This window comes from Moschus berezovskii, chromosome 3, assembly GCF_049115385.1.
Source record: "Moschus berezovskii isolate FMDL1 chromosome 3, NW_MosBer_1.0, whole genome shotgun sequence".
In the NCBI taxonomy this organism is placed as follows: Eukaryota; Metazoa; Chordata; class Mammalia; order Artiodactyla; family Moschidae; genus Moschus; species Moschus berezovskii.
In genome coordinates, this window is record NC_142462.1 from 58,148,985 (window position 1) to 58,173,659 (window position 24,675).

At 41.1% G+C, this 24,675-nt stretch overlaps 1 protein-coding gene across 3 annotated transcripts in view; it reads left to right on the plus strand.

Annotated features, from left to right (window-relative positions):
- The window catches only part of STARD3NL (STARD3 N-terminal like), a 67,527-nt gene that overhangs the window by 30,716 nt on the left and 12,136 nt on the right, over positions 1–24,675 (plus strand). For all 3 annotated transcript variants that reach the window (XM_088834351.1, XM_055420802.2, XM_055420801.2), the window contains 5 exons: positions 8,188–8,470; positions 16,322–16,399; positions 19,014–19,091; positions 22,042–22,095; positions 22,206–22,323. In XM_088834351.1, coding sequence (XP_088690477.1) covers positions 8,246–8,470; positions 16,322–16,399; positions 19,014–19,091; positions 22,042–22,095; positions 22,206–22,323 — 553 coding nt within the window. In that variant the 5' untranslated portion in view covers positions 8,188–8,245. The remainder of the gene's footprint in view (positions 1–8,187; positions 8,471–16,321; positions 16,400–19,013; positions 19,092–22,041; positions 22,096–22,205; positions 22,324–24,675) is intronic.

Genomic DNA, 24,675 nt, shown 5'->3' on the forward strand with positions numbered 1-24,675 from the left:
TTAAATAAGCAAGGTGACAATATACAGCCTTGACGTACTCCTTTTCCTATTTGGAACCAGTCTCTTGTTCCATGTACAGTTCTGACTGTTGCTTCCTGACCTGCATACAGGTTTCTCAAGAGGCAGGTCAGGTGGTCTGGTGTTTCCATCTCTTTCAGAATTTTCCACAGTTTATTGTGATCCACACAGTCAAAGGCTTTGGCATAATCAATGAAGCAGAAATAGATGCTTTTATGGAACTCTCTTGCTTTCTCCAAGATCCAGCGGATGTTGGTGATTTGATCTCTGGTGCCTCTGCCTTTTCTAAAACCTGCTTGAACATCTGGGAGTTCACGGTTCACATATTGCTGAAGCCTGGCTTGGAGAATTTTGAGCATGACTTTACTAGTGTGTGAGATGAGTGCAATTGTGTGGTAGTTTGAGCATTCGTTGGCATTGCCTTTCTTTGGGATTGGAATGAAGACTGACCTTTTCCAGTCCTTTGGCCACTGCTGAGTTTTCCAAATTTGTTGGCATATTGAGTGCAGCACTTTCACAGCATCATCTTTCAAGATTTAAAATAGCTCAACTGGAATTCCATCACCTCCACTAGGTTTGTTCGTAGTGATGCTTTCTAAAGCCCACTTGACTTCACATTCCAAGATGTCTGGCTCTAGGTCAGTGATCATATTATCGTGACTATCTTGTCACCTTGCTTATTTAACTTATATGCAGAGTACATCATGAGGAACGCTGGGCTGGAAGAAGCACAAGCTGGAATCAAGATTGCTGGGAGAAATATCAATAACCTCAGATATGCAGATGACACCACCCTTATGGCAGAAAGTGAAGAGGAACTCAAAAGCCTCTTGATGAAAGTGAAAGAGGAGAGTGAAAAGGTTGGCTTGAAGCTCAACATTCAGAAAACAAAGATCATGGCATCTGGTCCCATCACTTCATGGGAAATAGATGGAAAAACAGTGGAAACAGTGTCAGACTTTATTTTTCTGGGCTCCAAAATCACTGCAGATGCTGATTGCAGCCATGAAATTAAAAGACGCTTACTCCTTGGAAGGAAAGTTATGACCAACCTTGATAGTATATTAAAAAGCAGAGACATTACTTTGCCAACAAAGGTCTGTCTAGTCAAGGCTGTGGTTTTTCCCGTGGTCATGTATGGATGTGAGAGATGGACTATGAAGAAAGCTGATGGCCGAAGAATTGATGCTTTTGAACTGTGGTGTTGGAGAAGACTCTTGAGGGTCCCTTGTACTGCAAGGAGATCCAACCAGTCCATTCTAAAGGAGATCAGTCCTGGGTGTTCATTGGAAGAACTGATGCTAAAGCTGAAACTGCAATACTTTGGCCACCTCATGCGACGAGTTGACTCACTGGAAAAGACTCTGATGCTGGGAAATGTTGGGGGCGGGAGGAGAAGGGGACGACCGAGAATGAGATGGCTGGATGGCATCACCGACTCGATGAACATGAGTTTGAGTGAGCTCCGGGAGTTGGTGATGGATAGAGAGGCCTGGCGTGCTGTGATTCATGGGGTCGCAGAGAGTCGGACACGACTGAGCGACTGAACTGCACCGAACTGCACCATCACTAATATGGTCTCTGGGTGATATCTTTAGGAGCCACTCAGGAGCAATTTTGCATGATATACTACTGAGGGTCATCAGGAGACATCTCGACATTCACCTCCCCAATAAAGCTTTTCAGTGGTATCATATTCGTGACTTTGTTAGCTTTGAGTCCAGCCATCTTTATTGTTGACTGAGAAACTTGGTTTTGCCAGCCTCTGTGTCCAGAGCCCTATGAGAAGGGGCACTTCCTCACATAGGTAAACTCACATCTCAGAATCTGCAGTTAACAACATAACTACCACGTAGGCTGTTTATCTCAGGGTGACTGGTGTGCTGTTTCCCTGTCGCATCTTAATAAGAAGCACAGAATTATGACAGGTTGTAGGAGGCATGTCGGGAATTATTAAATTGTTCAGTAACAAAATGCACTGATAATGCCCTGATACCATCATAGTAATTGTAGGAATCATCTGGTGATATAGGCAAATCTATAAAACGCCCAGTAGAGTTTCATACATGCACATAGATTTTTTTTTTTCTTCTAAGTATTTCACTCATTTTCAGTTGGAAAATTAATAGCAATCGGCTGGAAAAATTTGACTCCTTGATTCAGGAAAAATTTTAAAATTTATATCGAACAGTTGGTGAGTGATTTTATTTAGATGCTTTAAATTTTTTTTTACTTATTAACTTAAAATAACTTTATTTTCCAGACTTCTCTATACAGTAATTTCCTATTGCTACAGCTGCTAATTTGGAAGTGATGTGAAGGTGTTTTAAATTTCAATCCAATTGTCTAGATTTTAGAACTGCTTTTCTAGACATTGTATTGTAGAGTAAGCCAGGACTGTTTTGAAATGTGAGCATAATGGTAGTGGACATTTGCCAAAGACAGGTTTGTTTGATCTTGATTTTGTTAAACTTCCTGTAGTTCTTCATCGTGATAGTCCTCTAGCCCAGGAAGCTGGAATGTAACACAGATTCATCAGCTTCCTAACCTCGGCTGCTGCTAGACTTTCTAAAGCCACTGTCATCAGAGTTCTACCAGGTCTTTTTTTACCTTCCAAGGTAGAATGGACATACTCGAGCATTAGAATCAGGAAGCGCAGGACAATGAATCATTTGTTGTTGTTGTTGCTTAGAATATCTTTACTGCAAAGCAACTTTGGGATATTCTAAAAATATAAGCAGCTCATCTGAACAGACACTAAATAGAAGTTTTTATTTTTTGAAAGTTTGAATAGTTAGTTGAGGTCTTCTTAGGAATGCAGAACTTTCCTCATCTCACAGTGATACCTTTAGAATAGGAAGGTTGTCTTATTATGTTTTTCTGATACTCTGGATTAGCTTCCTTTCCACAGCACTGTCTTCTCTGTGCATGCTTACTTTGAAAGCATCTGTGTTTTTTTTAGCTATTATGCCTTTTTCTCATACTGGCACATTATGCTTGTAAATGTCAGGTTACTCACATGTTATTCCCGTTCTCCACTTCTAGCTATTTCATTTTGGAAACTGTCGGCTCTAAACAGGACTTTAAAAAAACCATCATGTACCGGGTCTCATAACACCTGGTGGGCCTTGCAAGAGGAGAGCCAACTTGAGGTGCTTCTTGCCCCCTGAGAAACCCAGTCCTGGGACAGAGTGGGCACCCCTGAGGCAGCTCTTGTCTTTAGGGACAAGCCCAGTCACTGTATCCCAAGGGCCATTTGAACACCGTCTCATGTCCCTCCTGTTTCCTTCTAGGAATCTGACAGAGAGGAAGGAAGTGGAAGCCCCAAGTCTTAATCCTCAAATATGTCTTGAAATATCTTTCACATGGGTGAACCCTCATAATCCACCTAGGCCTCAGCTGCTACTTTTTTGTTTTCTCCATCTGTAAGCAAATCTTTCTAGGCAACGATAATTTCAATAACAAGCATGAGGAAAGCTTTGAAATAGCACCTTGAGACAAAACTTTCAGTTGTAGGACTCTGCCTGTCAAGCAAGGGAGGGGGAGTATATCAGAGTGTGGACTCGGATGCCCCCAGGCAAGGTCGTGGCTGAGGCCAAGTGGAGAGTGTGGGCTCCATCTGAAGAGCTCAGCAGTTTCTTGGCTTTGTTCTCATGGTAAGGGAATGCAGGCCTGGCCATTCTGTGTCTTTTAACTTTTCCAGAGAAGCTAGACATCTGGAATTTTACTTGAAAGATCATTATTTAAAATGTTAGCAATTAGTTAAAAATCTTTAGAAATCCTGTACAAGACCAAGCAAAACATGTCTGTAAGCCAAATCTGCTCCCCAGGCCTCTGGATAAGTTGATGACTAAGGTCTTGCTGAGTTAAGTGTTTTTAGTGTCTGTTATTCTCACATTCTCTCTTGGAGTAGAACATACGGTGTCTTGCTGTGGCCGGAAGTAATACAGAGAAGAAGGCTGGGAGCCTGGGTTGAAAAACTTGATTTGACTGCCACCAGTAGGTGCCCAGAGGCCCTTTCCACTTCTCCCAGGAGACTGTAGGACTTGTGAAAAGTGCTCGCTGTGGTGGCTGCTGCCCCAGAGCATCTGCTGTTTACCGTCTGGGTAGTATATCAAGTCTGTATCTAAGCAGATGGAGCTGAAGTTTTGGCCAACCAGTTTTACAGCCAGCCTGGGGACATCTCAAAGACATAGCCTCTCGAAGATGTAAACTCTTCTTTCTGGAAGCAAAAGGATCTCAGATTTTTGTTTTTCTCCAAGTGTGAAGGGTGTTATCATTTAGGAAGCTACCAGTATAGATGGGACAGTGTTTTTCTCCAGCTCTAGTAGTGTGGGGTTAAGGGAATAGAATAAGGCAGAGAGCCGTGTATTGGGCTAAAGCACTGCTGAAGTGGCCCTCAGGTAAGCCATCATTAGACAAGACCACCTGTGCCTGAGCTGTGCTCTGTCACGAGGGCCACCTATGGAAAAATAAAGAGGAGAAGGAATTATAAGTTTTTCCTCATTGAAGAATCAGAGCATGCATTGGAAAAATTAATATTCATCAATTAGCCTAATTTTTGCTGATTACAACACAATAACTCTAAATATCTAGCTCCCCTTTGAGAAGGTGATGGAAGCAGCAGTCCCCCTTTTTAGAAAATTACAAATAATGAAGGAAGTATTTTAGGCTTTGTGAACCATATAATCTCGGTTGTGACTATTCCCTTCTGCTCTCTTCATGTGAAAGTATCCATAGCAATCGATACCAACCACAGGAATGGGTGTGGTGGTATTCTAATAAAACCTCTGCATTCAGAAACAAATAGCCTGCCGCATTTGACCTACAGGCTACAATTTGTTGACTCCTAGTTTAGAACATTGACAGCTGTGATAGATTGGAATATTTATCAGCAAATACTCCCTTTCCTTCTTATCCTCTTTGGATGGAATGTATACATCTCAGCTCCATGCCCTTTGGGCTTTAACCAGTAGAATATCAGCAAACATGATGTGTACAGAGATTCCACTGTACATGGTTGAGTGTGTCTCCTGTGCTCTTGCCATTTGCCATGAAGAGAAACATGCCCCAGGTCGTCTTGGACCACGGGGAAAGACAGACAGGACAGTCTAAGACAGACTTAGACCCAACACACAGTTTGAAGCCAAGCTCTTCTATGCATCGCCTGAAGCAGAGTTGCCAGCTGGGCTCAGACTAGACCAGCTGAACTGAACTAGACCCATGAACTTGGGAATAAATGTAGATTATTTTAAGCCTCAGAATTTGGGAGTGGTTTGTGAACACAGCTTGACTGTCAAAATCGCCAACACAGAGGAGGAGCCTTATCTATCCAGATAAAACAATTAAGATATTAATCCTTTTTCAAAAACCAAAACAGCAAAAGAGGATTCTCATCTCCTCACACAAATTCCAGAGAAAAATAAGGTGATATTTTTCTTTATTTTATAACCTTCCACTCACCTCTTCCTCACCTGCTCCCTTTCCCGTGCTCCTTCCATCGCTGGAATAAACCCTGCTTTGTAGATTCAGGCCCCCATATGTACAGCTGATCAGTACTTAACACCTCTTTAGAGAGGCATAGCTTTCCTCCAACTCCAGAGAGGACTCAGTATAAGAACTGGGTGTTTAATACTTTCTGCATTGTATCTGGGAAAATATCCAAACTATTCCTCAAAAATGAGAAGTAGAGGTTTCCGAGAGCCCACTCTGCATTATTGTGTGGGCTAGATACTAGGCAGGATTTATCTGTTTTGTTTCTGCTGCATGCTGTGTGCTGAGGTGGTCCGTAAGGACACAAGGGTGTGCAAATCAAATTCAAGGGCTTCAAGGAACACTCCAGCTAGTAGGAGAGATGGGTGAGTTCAGTGGGTAATTAAGGCACAGTGTGGTAAGCGTTATCGTAAGTGGTATATCCACAAGCTTGAGGGAGCTTGGAGGAGATGTACTTGGCCTTGCCTGGGGATAGGAATGTGGGGAGCATTTCAGGGAAGTCTTCCTGAAGGAATTGACACTTGAACTGAATCTTTCTGAAGAACATGTTTAAGGTGAAGTCCTGCAGTTGTAGAGCAGAAAAGAGGCTTTAGAAGTATCTTCCACTTTACTCATTAAAAGGAAGCTTTTGCTCCCTTTTAAAATTTCAGTCTGTCCAGACAGAGGTCCATCTGATAAGAGTCAAGCTTCTCAGAGCAGTCTGTGCCATGGGTAACTTTACTATTAAAGCCATTGCAAATAGCATCTAAACATTCTAACTAATTAGCAGTTATATAAACACACGTAAGAAAAATAAGATAATGATTCTCATTTCCCAAGTCAGGTGTACTGCATTGCGTGATGTCAGTTTTTAGTTGGAAATAGCCTCAGATTTCTCAGCTATTAGTGTTTGCTGTCCTTTTTCATTGATGAGGGGAAACGAGAATGAGTAAGACTAAGAAAATGATCTCATTACCTTGCAAATGGTTTTCTTCCTAAAAACAGTCCTCTATTTGAATTGTGACTTCTTTAGATTTTCTGTACAGTTTAGTGGATTTGAGCCATTGATATGACAATAAATTATTTTAAAAAACCAAGTACAGCCCTATTAGCACTACTCAGGCCAAGACCACGCTTGTGCCCTCTAGTCACTTTTTCTTCCTTTTGCTTGGGAGTTCCTTCCCTGGTGGCTCAGAGGTTAAAGCGTCTGCCTGCAATGCGGGAGACCTGGATTTGATCCCTGGGTCGGGAAGATCCCCTGGAGAAGGAAATGGCAACCTACTCCAGTATTCTTGCCTGGAGAATCCCATGGACAGAGAATCCGGAGAGTCCCATGGACGGAGGAACCTGGTGGGCTACAGTCCACGGAGGGTCGCAAAGAGTCGGACACAACTGAGCGACTTCACTCACTCAGTCACTGACCCAGCCTCTAATGACACAGATCAACTTTTGCCTTGAAGGTCTACAGTTAAGTTCCTTTAGATTACCAGAAGTAGGGTTACAGGATCAAGAAATACAAATATTTTAATGTATCATAGTTCATATAACCAAATTGCTTTCAAAAATGTTATGTCATTAAATCACTCACTGTGTGAAAATGTGGGAAGCACATTTTGTTCCTGAGTGTGGGGAAGGAGAGAAATGAAAAGCCAAATGTAAAGATATAGAGACTTTAGGGAAATTTCAGCAATGTTTTGAAGTGTTATTTTGCCCACCTGAAAAATGTTCTTCTCTGGACTTTGCCGGTTACCCCATTGTGGCAGAAAGGAGAGCATGGGAACCTTGTGCTGGTTAAGGTCTGGATGTAAGTGACACACATTACACTGGCCAAAGAAAGGCATAAAGTTCAGCAGAACAAGGGGTATATAATCCTCCCTCAGGGAGAGGTAATGTATGAAGGGAAACCAGAATATTTAGCAAAGAAAAATACCATCTATCATAATACTCCCTGTTTGCTGACTTTGCCCCATCCTTGGGGAGATCAGATCATTCAGATTCCCAATCTTTTATTTATTTTAGAAGCACGTGCTGACCTTGAGGGGAGGGATCCTGTGTCTCCATATGGGACAGTGATTGTTGCAGTTCTCAGTGAGGTGTTTGCATATGGTAAACTTCTTAGGGTGGCATAGTTCTTTTCTAAGGAGACGTGCGGAAACGTACTTATTCATTAACAGGTAATGGAAATGCAAATTTGGTTTATTAGATACCTGTGATGGAAAGCAGTTCCTCTATAGGAAGTACATTTATTTACGTGTTTTAGTTACATGCTTTCAGTGAAGCTGTTAGGTAAATGTTTCTTGGTCCACAGGGAATAACACTGACAGCATTGTAGTTTTCTGCCTGGTGCAGCAAGGGAGCTGCCTTGACTTGTTCACCCAGAGGCATGCTTCAGGTTCCAGGGACACATTTTTGTTGTGGTTAACAACCTGTCTTTACCATTTACTGTAAATTTGTATTCTTTATTGACAGTCTTTTCCATAACAGTTTTTTTTTTTTTTTTTGGAGTAGTATCGATGGATAACATCAAGAATTGCTTCTCATTTCACTTTCTCACTGTGTCTTCATCAGGACAGAAATGTCTTCAGTTCAGACACCCTGATGCTCAGACAAATGGACTGTTGCATGGGCATGGGGGGTCACAGTGCAGTATCAGGTGGGCTCTGATTTAATGTGGTGTCTCTCTTCCGTTCCCCAAAGATCTCTTCCCTCGAGGGATGGTGAAGTTGGAGAGAGGCTCCTTTAACCCTCCTGCAGGATGAACCCCCTGCCAGAAGACATGGAGAATACTCTTACGGGGAGTCAGAGCTCACACGCTTCTGTGCGCGACATCCACTCCATCAACCCCACGCAGCTCATGGCCAGGATCGAGTCCTATGAAGGAAGGGAGAAGAAAGGCATATCTGATGTCAGGAGGACTTTCTGTTTGTTTGTCACCTTTGACCTCTTATTTGTAACATTACTGTGGATAATAGAGTTAAATGTAAGTGGGTTTTGTTTTTGTTTTCTGTGACATTATATGAATGGTGTCCAGAGACAAAATTGTTTCTTATTTTTCTCATCATTTCTGTCTCACTTTCATGAATTCCATCTTTCTTTCAAATGAGGCATTCTTGGTCTTCTCCAGTTGATTTGAACTTTCCTTACTTTTTACTGTTATTGTTTAAAACCAACCTGGTTAGTTTAAAATGTATTTCGTGGTTATGAAAGTTGAATTCATGGGATTTTATTTTATAACAGGAGTTGGAAAACTGCAGTCTAAGAACTGAATTCGGGTGGCCTGGTTTTATAAATAAAGTTTTATTGCAACATAGCCCTGCCCATCTGTTTACCTATTGTCTGTGGCTGACTTTTGTACTGAGTGGTTGAGTTGAGTAGTTCTGACAAAGTCCATTTGGCCACAGAGGGAAAATTTTTTATCCCCTGGCCTTTTAAAGAAAAAAAAAGTGCTGGTCCTTGCTTCAAAAAATGCAGCATGCTTCTGGAATATGTTTTAATGTTACATCTACGTTGTAGTTCCTACATTTAAGATTTTTGCATGCACTTATTTTTTATCTTTCTTCAAAGAGACTATTCATATTTTATCCAAAAGAAATCCTAGAGACATTTGGAGGTTTGTCTATTTTGTCAGCTTTCTGTGGTTATATTGCCAAATAATTGTCTAGACCAGTACTATCCTTGTTCAGGCGCTCAGTCGTGTCTGACTCTTTGTGACCCCATGGACTGCAGCGCACCAGGCTTCCGTGTCTTTCACTATCTCCTTGAGTTTGCTCAGACTCATGTGTACTGAGTCAGTGATGCCATCCAACCATCTCATCCTCTGTCTACCCCTTCTCCTCCTGCCCTCAATCTTAACCAGTATCAGGGTCTTTCCAATGTCCTAGTGAAATACAATGCAAGCCTTAATTTTAAGTTCTCTAGTTGCTACATTTCATAAAAGTAAAAATAAACAGGTGATACTCACTTTAGTAATATATTTTATTTACCCAATATATCTGTTTTCTTGAAAACCTTGCCTTTGACTGTATTTCTTATAAGCACATGGGTGAACTCTTTCAGAATGCTTTCCTCTCAGGCAAAAATTGTCCGTTTACTTTCAGCAATTCATTTATTTCAAAGAAATATTTGCTAAAGCCTGGGTAGCAATAGTTATTAGCTATTGTTTGTTATTAAGAGGTTACTCTTTGCAGGCATGGTGCTAGGTGCTTTATAAGAAATTTATTAAAATATAGAAAATATGAAAGGATGCTGAGGTTCCTGTTGGAAAATTATTTTTAATTTTGCCTCATAATAGAGTGAGTGTCTTAATCTAAACTGATTAGCATTCTGATTCATACCAAGAATTTCTGTTTTAGATTTTAGAATCTTAATGATTAGCATCATTGGAGTCATTTAATTTCATCATAAATTCTAATAGAGCAATAAAGCTCTTTTTGAAAGCAGATATATACTTATATTAGAAAATAAAAAACCTTTTTTTTTTTTAAGAAGAGAAGATTGGTTCCAGAATCAAGGTCATGTGTAATATGAATCTACTGTTAGGTTTCTGTTCACAGATTTTCCTTCTTTTAATCTAATTCTATGGGTGTGCCCTATTATTATTTAAAGCCACAGAAGCCAGCAATATGACAACAGTAATTTCAAGTATCTCTTTTTATTATGTGTTGCATCAAAGACTATATTTCAATTGATATAATTAAAAGAATAATGTATTTTCAAAACAATCAGCTGTGGAATGAGAGATGAAAAAGAAATACATCTTTTAATAGGAAAGCTTAACAGTTTTAAGGAAGCACACTTAACATTATTATAGTGATAGCACAAAATCAAGGCGTTTGTTGGTTTGCCACTGATATGACCACATTGAGTGCATTTTAAGTAAGAGAAGCTGTGGCCTGGGGCTGTGGTGGGTCATGGGGTTACACTTCTCACTTCCTTAGAATGGAGGTGAAGTAAGTGGGATGTGCCCTGTTTCATTCATCATAAGGGACCTGTTTCCATCTGCATGCAACTTGTTATAAATGAAAAATCACCAGGCCTAGCAATTGAGAAATGTGCTTTTATCTTTACTTTTCCTCTGACTGCCAGTTTCCCTATTTGTAAAAAGATCATAAAAGAGTATATGATCTTTAAGATAGTTTATCTTGACTTTCTTAGTGAGGCTATTTTTTTTTCTCTAAAGGCACATTTAATTTTCTAGTTCTATTTGTTCAGAATTGTCAGTCCTGACCTGGGATTTTCATTAGACACTGTACCATCCCTTTTCTTTTGTTGTCTATATTTCTGTAAACCTCTGTAATCACTCAGGTCCTTTGTTATTTTTACATGCTTATACATTTACTGAGTGCCAAGACATAGGATTCTGATTGAGGTGTTGCAGGCTCCACAAAAAGCTACAGATTTAAAGTTTAGCTGAGGAGATATAACAGGTATCTTATATTGCCTCCTGGTGTTAATCTTTAAAAGGGGAAAGAAACAGCATAAAGGGAACTTAGGTCTTTCAAAGGAATATGGGGGCCCAGATATTCTAAGCAATCATAGCAATAACCAAAATACTTTGCCTTCACATACAATTTCCAAGTTGGCCACTTTCTTCCTGGCTCCAGGGAGCTGACTGGCTCCAACCCAGCCTGGAGCACACGGCCTGGGCAAGCCGAAGCGGCCTAAGAGCACTGTGGTTAATTTCCTGCTCAAAGACCTTGGGGTGGCTGATTTCTTTGGGTCCAGTTGAAGGGATGGTTCTGGTTCTGTGTCAGACCTTTTGGTACGTGCCTGAGTAGACTGATTTCTCACCATTGGCTTGGTTTGCCTGAAGATTCTATTTCTCTTTTCCCCTAGACTCTTAGACTGACAGGGACAGGGATCAAAATGGCAGCAGAAGAGAAATCATTTTTCTTTCTCAGCTTTTGATACCTGGGTTAAGATTATAGATCAAGAAAGGCCGTTATCAGTGCTTATTGCCTGTCTTACAGTATTTTCCAATTGACCTATTTGAAAGGGCCAGGATGTTTCTGGTTTGCCTTGGAACCATCATGACCAGCTCTGTGGCCTCAGACAAGCCATTTAAGTTCCCTGAACCTTGGTTTCTCAGTTAGGTAACTGAGCTGATACCTGTCTTGCCTTCCTGTGACTTCTTGTGAGGATCAAATGATAAGATACATACCACAGCCCCTTGGCAGTTATGAAGCTCTATATAACTATAGATTATGTAATTTACTATTAGCTAAAGTAAATTTTAGGGCTTCCCAGGTTGTGCAGTGGTAAAGAATCTGCCTGCCAGCGCAGGAGATGCAAGAGACATGGGTTTGATCCTCAGGTTAGGAAGAGCCCTTGCAGTAGTAAATGACAATCCACTCCAGTACTCTTGCCTGGAAAATTCCATGAACAGAGGAGGGTATCAGGCCATAGGGTCCATCGGGTCAGAGAATCAGGACATGACTGAGCCCACACACACTAAAAGTAAGTTGTACCCAGAAACAGGAATAAACAAGTTGCTTATTATTCTCTCATTACTGTTACACTTACGTTTCAGGTATTTATTATCCTACTGATTCTGATTTAATTTCAGTGTCACTATGTTCAAACTGTGATCACCAGTGATAACAGAAATTCACTGGGAGAGTTCAGTGGATTGGAATTATCTGAGGAGTGAGTGGGGGAGATGAAGTGAATTGTGTATGGAAGGAATTGTGTGTGGGTAGAAGGAATTGGGGATAGAAGGATGATGAGGTGGGACCAGTGGGGAGACAGTTTGGTGAAGGAGGTGAACAGAAGCACTGAGGCAAGAGTGTGCTTGTGTATGTGTGTGTGTGTGCGTGTGTGTGCATGGTTTGTGGGGGGGACAGGGGCAGACACAGAGAAAATATTAGACTGGCTAGAAATAAGGTTCCCATAGGAAACAAAACTGCCTAGGTAAGTTGGTTCTAGACTATTGAAAATCTTAAAACAGCTACAGAGAAATGTTGGACTTACTGCAGTTGTGGGCTGAGATAGATTCTAGAGCAGACTGGAAAACAGTTGTGAGCTCTTCCAGAAGTTAGTGACTCATACTTCACATCACATCATGACCTACCTGCTGTATCTGTTTGGATGCTTAACGTGATGTGCTCCCCAGTGACACACACATCCCTGCTTTCATTCGCTTTGTTCTTTATCAGGAAATGATACCCAGATGCTCAATCCTTGATTGATTTACTTGGTTTATTTTGTCTTTCTCATGCCTCCTATCCTTAAAAGTAAGGCCTGTCAAATCCACCTGTAAAACACACTCACAACGTGACCTCTTGTTTCCATTTCTACCATTACCACCCTTGACCAAGCCAACATTATCACTCATCCAAACTACTGCGCCCTATCTGGGCCTGACAAGTTTACCTGCTTCCATGCTTGTGTGTCTGTGTTAGTTGCTCAGTCATGTCCAACACTTTGTGACCCCATGGACTGTAGCTCACCAAGCTCCTCTGTCCATAGGATTCTCCAGGCAACAATACTGGAGTGGATAGCTATTCCCTTATCCAGGGGATCTTCCCAACCCAGGGATCGAACCTGGGTCTCCTGCTTTGCAAGCAAATTCTTTACCGTTTGAGCCACCAGGGAAGTCCTGAATTCCACTCTTGCCCTCACCAAATCCATTCTCCTGATAGAAACCAGAGTGACTTTAAGAAGTAGTATAAGTAGAAATATAAATCAGATAACATTTTCTGTTTAAAACTTTTCACTGACCTATCAGAGTATTTAAAATAAAATCCAAAGCCCCCAAGAAGCCAACCCCAATTTCCTTTCCCACCCTTTGTTCCTGGCCCCCCATATCAGCCAGACTTCTATTCACAGAATGGAACAAGCTCTCTTCTGTCTGAGACCCATTCTTCTATATGAATTGGTTCGTTTCCTTCATCTTGATGTAGATTTTGTCTTATTATGCTAGTATCAGTCATTTCAACTGATTTAATTCATTTAAATCAGTCACCAAGGGAAGATTTCCATGACCACCCACCACAAAGGAGTCAACGGTTATTCTGCCACAATGTCCTACTTCTGTCCTTTGTAGCACTGATTTTCTTTTTTCCTTTCTTTTCTGATTTTCTTATGTGTCATCTGCCTGCACTTGCTAGAAGGTTAGTTCCACAAAGATATAGATATTCATTTGTTTATTGAAGTATTTCCTGTGTGTAGAATAGTCCGTGGCACTCACTAGGTGCTCAGCAAATACTTGGTGAATGGGTTAAGTTCATAGCAGTGGTTTGCAGATTAGTTTAAATTCCAGGCAGATTGACAGTAAGAACATTAACTCAGAAGTTTTTGAAGGAACTCCATGGAAGGTTGTGGAAGTAGAAAAGAAACAGCTAACTTGAGAGACATACTAAAGGAAGAAGTATAATGATTTGTTGATAAACTGATTTTATCACCCCAGTATCCAAAGATGACTCTTAGGATTTCTAAGGATAGAATCTACAATAACAGTAACACTTCTGACATACCATGATTGGGAAGGGGGTTCCATGTGAAATTAAAGATGAATCTAGTACATCTTGTACTAGAGGCCAAGATTTGGAAGTAATTTTGAGTGTAAGTTGCGGTTAGAGATACAGATTTTACTCTATTTAAGTTCTTTTGTGCGCATGCTCAGTTGTGTCTGACTCTTTGTGACCCCATGGACTGTAGCCCACCAGACTCTGTCCTTGGAATATTCCAGGCAAGAATACTGGAGTGGGTTGTCATTTCCTACTCCAAAGGATCTTCCCAATCCATGTCTCTTGTGTCTCCTGCATTGGCAGTTGGATTCTTTACCACTGAGCCACAGGGGAAGCCCTTTATTTAAAGGCAGCATGAATTGACAGTTTATTTTAAAGTTTATGGATACCGAGGAGAACCTCTTCCTACTGGCTTGTTATTGCAAAACTGTATCAGCAGCTTTAATTCCTGTTCTCTCAGCCAAGGGGGTTGGTTTCTGTGTGGTAGAGAATGCCTCTTTGCCATAGTCAACGTGGAATAATAATTTTTTAGAATATTTTGGATATTAAGTTTCCCTGGTCTGGAGAGACACAGCAGTGAAACTGGATGGTTGGTTGGCTTTCAGTTATTTCTCCTTGCCCCCAGGTGTTTAATTCTATTCATTGGTAAAGGATTATAGTCAGGTCTGTAGCTCTTCTGCACAAATTACACAGAAATCTAAGCCTCCTTAAGGATTTAAGATACAAAATAGTGTTCGTTGTATATTCCATTTTTATAACAAGGACAGCTGACCTTGGGCAGTGCAGGGGAGGGGATATATTGTATAATCTATAGCCAGCCCTCCATATCCATGATTCCCCCTCATCTATGGATTCAGTCAGCTATGGACTATGTAGGACTGTAATATTTAAAGTTGAAAAATAGCCACCTGTAAGTGGACCCATGCAGTTCAAATCCCTGTTTCTCAGGGGTCAGCTGTACTTGAAAAGGTATCTAAGCCAAGAGGATTCTTTCCTCATGTCAACTTTTATTCTAATATGACTGATTAGTAAATCATAGTAAATCCCTGGTAGCTCAGCTGGTAAAAAAATCGCCTGCAGTGCAGGAGACCCCAGTTCGAGTCCTGGGTTGAGAAGATCTGCTGGTGAAGGGATGGGCTACCCACTCCAGGATTCTTGGGCTTCCCTGGTGGCTCAGATGGTAAAGGATCCACCTGCAATGCGAGAGACCTGGGTTCGATCCTTGGGCTGGGAAGATCCCCTGGAGGAGAGCATGGCAACCCATTTCAGTATTCTTGCCTGGAGAATCCCTATGGACAGAGGAGACTGGTGGGCTACTGTCCATGGGGTTGCAAAGAGTCAGACACGACTGAGCAACTTTCACACACACACGCACCAGTAAATCATACAAAGGTATTCCTTATTGACATTTTCCCCTTTTTTCTTTTACCCAAATCTCGGTTAATTGTCCTCTAATTTGTCCTCAGACAACTGCACTGGTTTGTCAAGACCAACAGTGTCTGTACTCCAGATTGGAAACTTGAATTTGCTATTGTACATCATGTTCCCTATTATCAGCTAATTCACGGGTCCTCGCAGTTATAGAGGGTCTGCTTGGGCCCTTTCTTAGCTGTCAGAAATATGTTCCTTTCTGATTTTTTAAAAAAATAATACTACTTTTAAAAAAGTAATATTCTTTGTAAGTTTGATATGCAGAATTTTAAACTTGATCATTTAAAATTCATCTTGATAGAATTGTGAGAGGACAGAAAATTTATCATAATAGGTTTACTTTATATCATCTACTATAATTTTGTCACATATGATTGTAGGTCTAGCTTAGCCTTCATTTTGTTATCTATTCAAGAGTGCACATTAAATTGCTAGGAGCAAATAGGAAGAACCAGGGAGATTTTTTTACATTTCTCTTCTGTGTCATGATAACTGTTGTCATGGATGTTTGCTAAGTGATTAGGGGACAACTTGGCCTTCTAAGACTTAAAATAGTGAAGAGTGATCAGAAAGTGAGGGGAACCCTGGATAAATGTTAATTGTCTTCCATAAAAATATGTGTTTGTATGATTGAAGACATTCTCTTATAAGAGAAAATAATCATGTTTAACATTTTAGTGTGCCAAAATATAAGCTATAAAAAGGCATTGTTCACCATTATCTATTTGTTGAATTCAGAATTGAAGTGGGAAATGCCCTTCACCATTTTTCTGTTCAAAATAGGAGGGTTCTTACGTGTTTTAAAATTTCTGGTTGTTGTTCTCTGTCTTCTGAAGAAGATAGAAAAGTGTTTGTAAAACCTTACTTGTATGTTCTCCTGTTTTATTTTCGCACATAACACTCTCATGGTCATTTCCTCCTGTCCTTCCCAGGTGAATGGAGGCATTGAGAACACGTTAGAGAAAGAGGTGGTGCAGTATGACTACTACTCTTCTTATTTTGATATATTTGTAAGTATTCTCTGTTGTGTATTGCATTTCGGACATGATGAGACTAACCAAAAGGCAACTTTCCTCAGTAGACCTTTCTATGCAATTCTTTTTTCCTCTTTTAAGCATTATCTTTCCTTTACCTTTATCCCTGGACCATTCAGTGCTCTCTCTCTCTTTCTGGTCTTTTCAAGGAAAGAAAAGATTAATGAGAAATAAGGGAGCACAGCAGAAGAAGCCATTCAGATTTTCCTGTATTCTTTCAAAGTTAGCTGAGATAGAAGCCATCAGCAGATGCTAAGAAGGAAAATTTACCTGTTTATATAATAGCACAGTGAAAATGCCATTCCTTTTCTGTCTTGTGGTAGAGTTCTGAGTGTACTTTTAATAATAATTCTGTTTCATTTTTCCATAATAGGAGTTTTTGAGAGAACTGATATATTGACAATCTTGGGCAACATTAGTCAGTTGTAGAATTGTATAGATGCAGTTATCTGTAGATGAGGTGTTCATTTTATTCAAAGGAATATTTGCAGTATCTTTCTAGGATACACTGTGACTTTGATTGGGTTTGATAGATCTCCATGGTATCTTTTTACAGGTGATAATGTGAATAAGTCAGGTCCTAGCATTGTGTTACACAGTAGAGGCAATTAAAATTCATTAAAAATTCTCCCAGATTCACTTTAACTACTTTATTCACTATCCTTGGAAGCTGTGTGCACAATGATTAAGACCCTTCCAGTCAGAAAAACCTGGGTTTTATTCACAACACAGTCACTAATTGTATATCTTTGTATATATTAAGTCTGAACTTCGGTTTGCTCCTATGAATTCATCATAGTTCTGAAACATAAATAAAATAATACCCAGAAAACACTTTTCCCAGTGAAAGGTATGTCTCAGAAGCTCAACGATTTACCTCCAACCATTGTTATCATCATCATTAGTTTTGGTGAAGAATATTAATGGTTATATTTTCTAGTGGCTTTTGAACTGCTCTAAAAAGTCTAGCTTTGTTTTGTTTTTCTGACTTACCCTGCTGTGTGTGTAGCAGGAAAGAGATGGGATTCCCAGTAAATAGAGATCCAGGTTCCTTGTCATCACCCCCTTGCAATCTGAGTAGATTCCATTTTCATCTGTACAGTATGTTAGTGTTCCAATAAGATTGTTTTGAAAAAGTGTTTGGCTGCCACAGAGTATTTGGAAAACCACTGATATAATTTAATCTGCTTTTTCAGAGGAAGACATTGAGTCTCATGGGTCAGTGTCTTGACCTACCCCACGTCACTGAACTTGTGGCAGAGCATATTAGATCCTAAATCTCTTGATAATTTTTTTCTGTAAAGCTATTGACATGTAATAACAAAATTGACTTTTCTCTTTCCTTTTATTTCCTCTGATGAATTTGTCTTAAGTACTGTGAGCCAGGAATTCTTAGGAAGCCAAGTTAATCCTCTGCCGAGATCTCCAAGGGTTGTCTGAACTCTGCTTAGAGAGTTAATGATATTGGACAATTAGGTGGGACCTATTAGCTCAGCTTGGAAAGACTGTCACGCTTGGCCTTGGAAATGGACACAGCCTCCAGGAAACCTTGGGATCTGGGAAACTTTGAGATAAAGGAATAAAGATTTATGCTTTTGCCAAGTCCAGAATGCAGAGATAGGAGTAGGATAAATAAAGAAACTAGTTAGCACATTACTGGTAAACCCGTTTTTAATGAAAGCTGCAAATTAAAACAAATATAGCTGCAAACTTCATTTACATGAAAGGGTCTTGAGTGAGGTCATACAGTCAATGACAGCAATGAAGTTGTCAGCTTCCAGCCCTTCGGCAGTTTTGATTAGTGAGGAAGATTTTGCAGACCCCTATCCTGAGGCATTACTCAAGAGCCACCTGACTTCTTACTACTCACAATAAGCATATTTTTCAAGTAAAATAGGTAAAATTTTATTCTATGTTTATTCCTTAGTAAATGAGAATTACTAAGACAATTGGAATAGTGGCTAAGAGCCTGATCTTTGAAATCAGGCTACCTGGGTTCAGTCCTGGCTTCCTCCTAAGAATGTGTGGCCTTGGACAGTTTCTGTATATCCATTGTAATGGTTGCTGACTCATGGAATTGCTGGGGTGGGGGATTATGTGGGACAGTGATACACATAAAGCATTTCACAAAAGTCCCTCAACCATGGTGAACAATCAGATGGCAGCTCCTGGGACTACAGAACTCTAGCAACACCCCAGTAACTCAGAGCTTTCCAGCGGACTTCACTAACAATCCAGTATCAAAAGTGAGTGGAAAGGTACTTGTGGTGGAAAGTCAACTTTCTAAACATTGTCTCCAACCTTAAAAGGATATCAGAATCTATGTGGACTCAAATAGAAAGGTAAAAGAAACACCTCACTATATATTCTTTTGTTGATAATGGGAAGTTAATTTGAGTCACTGTCTATGTGATATTCCACAAATTCTAGAGCAGAGATCCCAAACTGGTGTATAGCCAGTATCCGTCTGTGACAGTTTTCAACTAAATCAGAATAATGAAAACACTTTGGTGAATTCTTTATAAAACTTAACTGTATACCTTTGTGTATATTCCTGAAAACTTGTCTTTTTTTTTTTTTTTATATATAGCTTTTGGCAGTTTTTCGATTTAAAGTGTTAATACTTGCATATGCGGTGTGCAGACTGCGCCATTGGTGGGCCATAGCGGTGAGTATGCCTGGTGAGTGGTTCCCCCGTCCAATGCTGGTGGCCAAGGCCTGCTCACAAGAGGGCTGAGCTGGGGGCACGTGTGGTTTCCATCTGGGTTGAATCCCCCTGGCTTCTCCTGAATCCCTATCCTTCACACCTCAGTAGGTTTCGTTCTCCAGGGCTTCTCTCCAGAGGTGATGAGTAACTATCTTTATTGCTATGGAAACTGAGACAAATGAGGAATCCAGGGGCCTAGCAGTGATTGTGGTCCAAGCACCAGCCCACCCTCTACCTCATTTTGCAAATGAGAGATTAGTTCAGTCCCTCTGTCTCAAAGCAGTTTGGACCATTTCCTCTTGGGTTGAAACTTCTTGGTGATTTTTCGCCATTTGGTCTCTGCTGATTTTGATCCCTGCGTTCCTCCCTGTGTTACCCGCCTCCCTCCAGTCTTAAAGGTAAAAGTTCCCTTTTATTGCTGCCTTCATATTTCTTGAAGGCAGTGGCATTTTTTACTCACCTCCATTTCCTGGCATCCAGCCCAGAGCTTTGGCACAAGCTTTTCTCAATAAATACTCATTGGTGGAAAGAAGAATTATAAGCAATTCTGCCTGAATTATTTTCGCCATTTCCATGGACCTCTGAACAGTCACCTTGTTGAGAGCTCTAAACAAAACAGGTATATGGGGGAAGCTCCTCAGACTGGAAGACTTGGGCAGGACTAACTAAACTGTGTGGGACCTTGGTCTGTGAGGGCCTGGCACGGGCTTGTCCAACTGGGCATGGAGTTGTGTGCTGTCCTAAGAGTGCATCCACCATATGCCTTGTTTGCCTGGACCATATCTTCTGAGCGTCCACAGAAACCTGGGCTGCTGTCAAACCATCCATCGAACCCCGAGCTCACATTTCATAGAAGGAGGCTATCAGTTTCAGTCAGACTCAGCTCCCTTTCCTGTATGTACGCTATTGCTGATCCCAAACAGCTGTGATGGTTGTTGCTTGTCCATTTTCTCCAGCCATCCCAATTTGGGACATTCTGTTCAGTTTCCATGATGTGCACTGGTATCTTTCAGAAAATCTGTCTCAGTGTTTGTTTTGGAAAGTGGTTGACTGTGCAGTGGGTTTTAAGAAACCTTCCTCAGTCTCTAGCTTGAAATTATCAAAGGGTCACTTTCAGTTCAGTTCAGATCAGCCGCTCAGTTGTGTCCGACTCTTTGCGACCCCATGAATCACAGCACACCAGGCCTCCCTGTCCATCACCAACACCCGGAGTCACTCAAACTCATGTCCATCGAGTCGGTGATGCCATCCAGCCATCTCATTCTCTGTCGTCCCCTTCTCCTCCCACCCCCAATCCCTCCCAGCATCAGAGTCTTTTCCAGTGAGTCAGCTCGTCGCATGAGGTGGCCAAAGTATTGGAGTTTCAGCTTTAGCATCAGTCCTTCCAGTGAACACCCAGGATTGATCTCCTCTAGAATGGACTGGTTGGATCTCCTTGCGGTACAAAGGACTCTCAAGACTCTTCTCCAACACCACAGTTCAAAAGCATCAATTCTTCAGCGATCAGCTTTCTTCACAGTCCAACTCTCACATCCATACATGACCATGGGAAAAACCATAGCCTTGACTAGACAGACCTTGGTTGGCAAAGTAATGTCTCTGCTTTTAATATACTGTCTAGGTTGGTCATAACTTTCCTTCTAAGGAGTAAGCGTCTTTTAATTTCATGGCTGCAATCAGCATCTGCAGTGATTTTGGAGCCCCCCAAAATAAAGTCTGACACTGTTTCCACTATTTCCCCATCTATTTCCCATGAAGTGATGGGACCAGATGCCATGATCTTTGTTTTCTGAATGTTCAGCTTCAAGCCAACCTTTTCACTCTCCTCTTTCACATTCATCAAGAGGCTTTTTAGTTCCTCTTCACTTTCTGCCATAAGGGTGGTGTCATCTGCATATCTGAGGTTATTGATATTTCTCCTGGCAATCTTGATTCTAGCTTCTGCTTCTTCCAGCCCAGCGTTCCTCATGATGTACTCTGCATATAAGTTAAATAAGCAGGGTAACAATATACAACCTTGACGTACTCCTTTTCCTATTTGGAACCAGTCTGTTCCATGTCCAGTTCTAACTGTTGCTTCCTGACCTGCATACAGGTTTCTCAAGAGGCAGGTCAGGTGGTCTGGTATTCCCGTCTCTTTCAGAATTTTCCACAGTTTAAGCACATCCATTTTATTGTTTCTGATTCTTGTTTCTAAAAACATTTACAAAGAGGGGGCCAGGCAGCTGGAAGGAGTCAGCTGGTTCCTTAAAAGCACTTAGTGTCAGCCTGTAAAATTAATTACTATCAGAATGTAAGATGCCTCTTCTCCCAATCCTGGGGTGTCTGTGTGTGTATGTGTTAACATGTGTGTTTGCGTGTGTGTGTGTGTGTTTTGCTAACAAAACTGACTCTGCAACTTTGTTAATAGTGACCAAGCATGACACCTGCTATTTCTTGTCCTCCATTTTGTCAGTCAAGACTCCTGTTGGCATTCACTTTGGTTGGGTTTCTTATTGCTGCATATATTAGTTAGAGGACGAAGACACAAGGCCCAGGTCCTCTGGGAATAATCTCTGGGCTACCTGAGCCCTCGGGGAGCCCTGCCTCGCTTTCACTGGTCCCTTCTATATAGATAGCATCTTTCCATGTTGTACCCTCCAGGGGACAAAATTGAGTTTCCCAAACATACCAGCCTGTGGGTGAAGGGAAACCTCAAGCTGCCACACAGGGCATCCGTGCCATGTGGAAGCCCTCTTTGCACCATTCTGGTTTGGGGGACAGAGGACGAGTGACATGGGAGGAAGCCAGGTGTGCCAGGGCCTTTTCAAGCGTTACCTGATCCTGGCTCAGATGGTTCTCCTGCATGAGAGAGATGCCTTTACAGTGTCAGATACCTAATTTGGATGTTTCTGGATTATGTGTCTTTCAGTTGACAACAGCAGTGACCAGTGCCTTTTTATTAGCAAAAGTGATCCTCTCAAAGGTATGGCTTTCCACTTTTTTGTGCCGTGACTGTCTGTACCGATGTCCTGTTCTCTAGAATGAGCTCATGGTAACTGTGTTTGTCTCTCCTGGTCACGTCTGTTCTTCCAGCTTTTCTCACAAGGGGCTTTTGGCTATGTGCTGCCCATCATTTCCTTCATCCTTGCCTGGATCGAGACGTGGTTCCTGGACTTCAAAGTGTTACCTCAAGAGGCAGAAGAAGAAAACAGTAAGCTTCTCTCTGAGTTTACCTCCTGAGACTAGCCAGGTTAGGGGGAGGGGCTGCAGAGTTCTGGCTTTGTTTTTTTTTAGTTTTTTAATTTTTATTTTATATTAGAGTATAGTTGATTTAGTGTTTGTTAGTTTCACATGTATACCAAAGTGATTTAGTTGTTCATATACATATATTTATTCCTTTCCAGATTCTTTTCCCATACAGGATATTACAGAGTATTGAATAGAGTTCCCTATTGAACAGTAGGTCCTTGTTGATGATTTATCTTACATATATTAGTGTATATATGTAATTGGGATTACCTCCTAATTCATCCCTTCCTCTCCCACCTTTCCCCTTTGGTAACCATAAATTTGTTTTCTAAGCCTATGAGTCCATTTCTGTTTTGTTAATGAGTTCATTTGTATTGATTTTTAGATTCCATGTATAAGTACTTATCATGTTTATCTTGGTCTGACTTGTTTCACTTAGTATAATGATCCCTAGGTCCAGCCATGTCGCAGCAAACGGCATTATTTCATACTTCTTTTAAGGCTGAGTAATATTTCATTGTATATATGTACCATTCTTTATCCATTCATCTGTCAGTGGACATTTAGGATGCTTCTCTGTCCTGGCTGTTGTAAATAGTGCTGCAGTGAACATTGGAGTGCGTGTATCTGTTTGAACTATGGTGTTCTCCAGGTATATGCCCAGGACTGGGATTGCTGGATCACATGGTAGCTTAATTTTTAGTTTTTTATACTCCATACTGTTCTCCATCGTGGCTGGGACAATTTACATTCCCACCAAAAGTGTAGGAGGGTTCAGAGATCTGGCTTTGCATGGAGATATGGGTGGAGTTAGGCAGATCTGGGGTCTCCACCCTGCAGGCTGCAGGAGACTTTGTGGGAAGAGTTGGATGAAGGGACAGGGACAGGGACAGGATGTGGCCCCTCGCACCAGCTGTTAGGGCAGACTTCCCTGGAAGGAAGTGTGATACTGGTGAAAAAGACATTCCAGCAGCAACAACAGGAGCCAACGCCTCCTTCTCCTCAGACAGGTTGACCTTTTCTCCCTGTTGATAATAGGTTATGGAGCATTTGGTGCCAAGATAGCAGTTCTACATAGAAGTTCTTGATTCTCCAGAGTCTCCTATCATTGTCCATCCCACAGGTGGTGCCTTTGGGCTGCCATGTGACTAACCGAGCACCTGCAGGGGGACTGTTGATGGGTTGCTGATGGAGATGGAAAGGAGAGGAGGAAGTTAGCCAACCAGAGAAATGTTCACCCGTCTCAGGCTTTCATCCTCCTCTGAGTAGAGGGTGAGAGCTGGCAATGTGTGGTCATAAATCCTGTTAAAGTTGTTATCATCTCCTTGTGTGGCTTTGAGCATCACAGCATGTTCACTGGGAAATCTAAATGATTGAACTTTAGACTGGAATTCTCTACGTGATAGCCTTAGTGGAAACACACACATTCCACCTGTCCCCTTAGACACATATAATCAAAGTTCAAAGCAGAGACTCAGACAGTTGTAAGACTTGCTGTTTTCATGTTCTCTCAGTCATCTGGCTGGATTTGCCCCACCTAATAGGCAAAAAAAAAAAAAATTTCTTATGTGTTACAGAAAGTTAAAGATGATTATAACCTCAAGATATAGTAGAAGGAAAAATAACCTTGTAAGTGGTTTTATTTTTCAAAAGTTCATATACAAAGATGAAATTGATGAGAAAAGAATTATCATTCAAGAATAGATTTTAAAACACATTAACCAGACTAAGATCCATCTTCTATCCTGTGCCCTCTGTTCTTTTATGAAACAGTATTGTGGAAAAGGGACAAGTAAAGCTAAATGAAGCCACTTGTTAAAAAGAGGAATTCCATGGTGGTTCAGTGGTTAGGACCCTGGGCTTCCACTACAGGGGGTGTGTGTTCAAACCCTGGTTAGGGAACTTAGATCCCTCATGCTGCCAGGCCTGGCCAAAAGTAAAAAAATAAAAATTGTTTCAGTTATATATAAACATCAAACTAAACTTCAGTGAAAGTATGTCAGCTGTTTGTGTGACTGAGGCTCGCATGTCTATGTGATTAAACTAAAGTCACTAATAAAGCAAAATGCATAATTAGTGAAAACATTGAAAATAGCATTTATTTTCACTGTAACCAATATTACATGCACACCTGGCACCTGCTGTTTGGCCTGGTGCTTTATCTTGGTGTAACTCAGCTTCACCCAGAAGAATGCATTGTCGACAGCCTCTCTGCTGGTGTTTTTTTGCTTTTATGCTGGCATTTCTCTAACCAGATGTAGACTGGAGGCCATTTGTACAAGCTCATGAGTTCTTCTTTGTTGTTGTTGTTCGG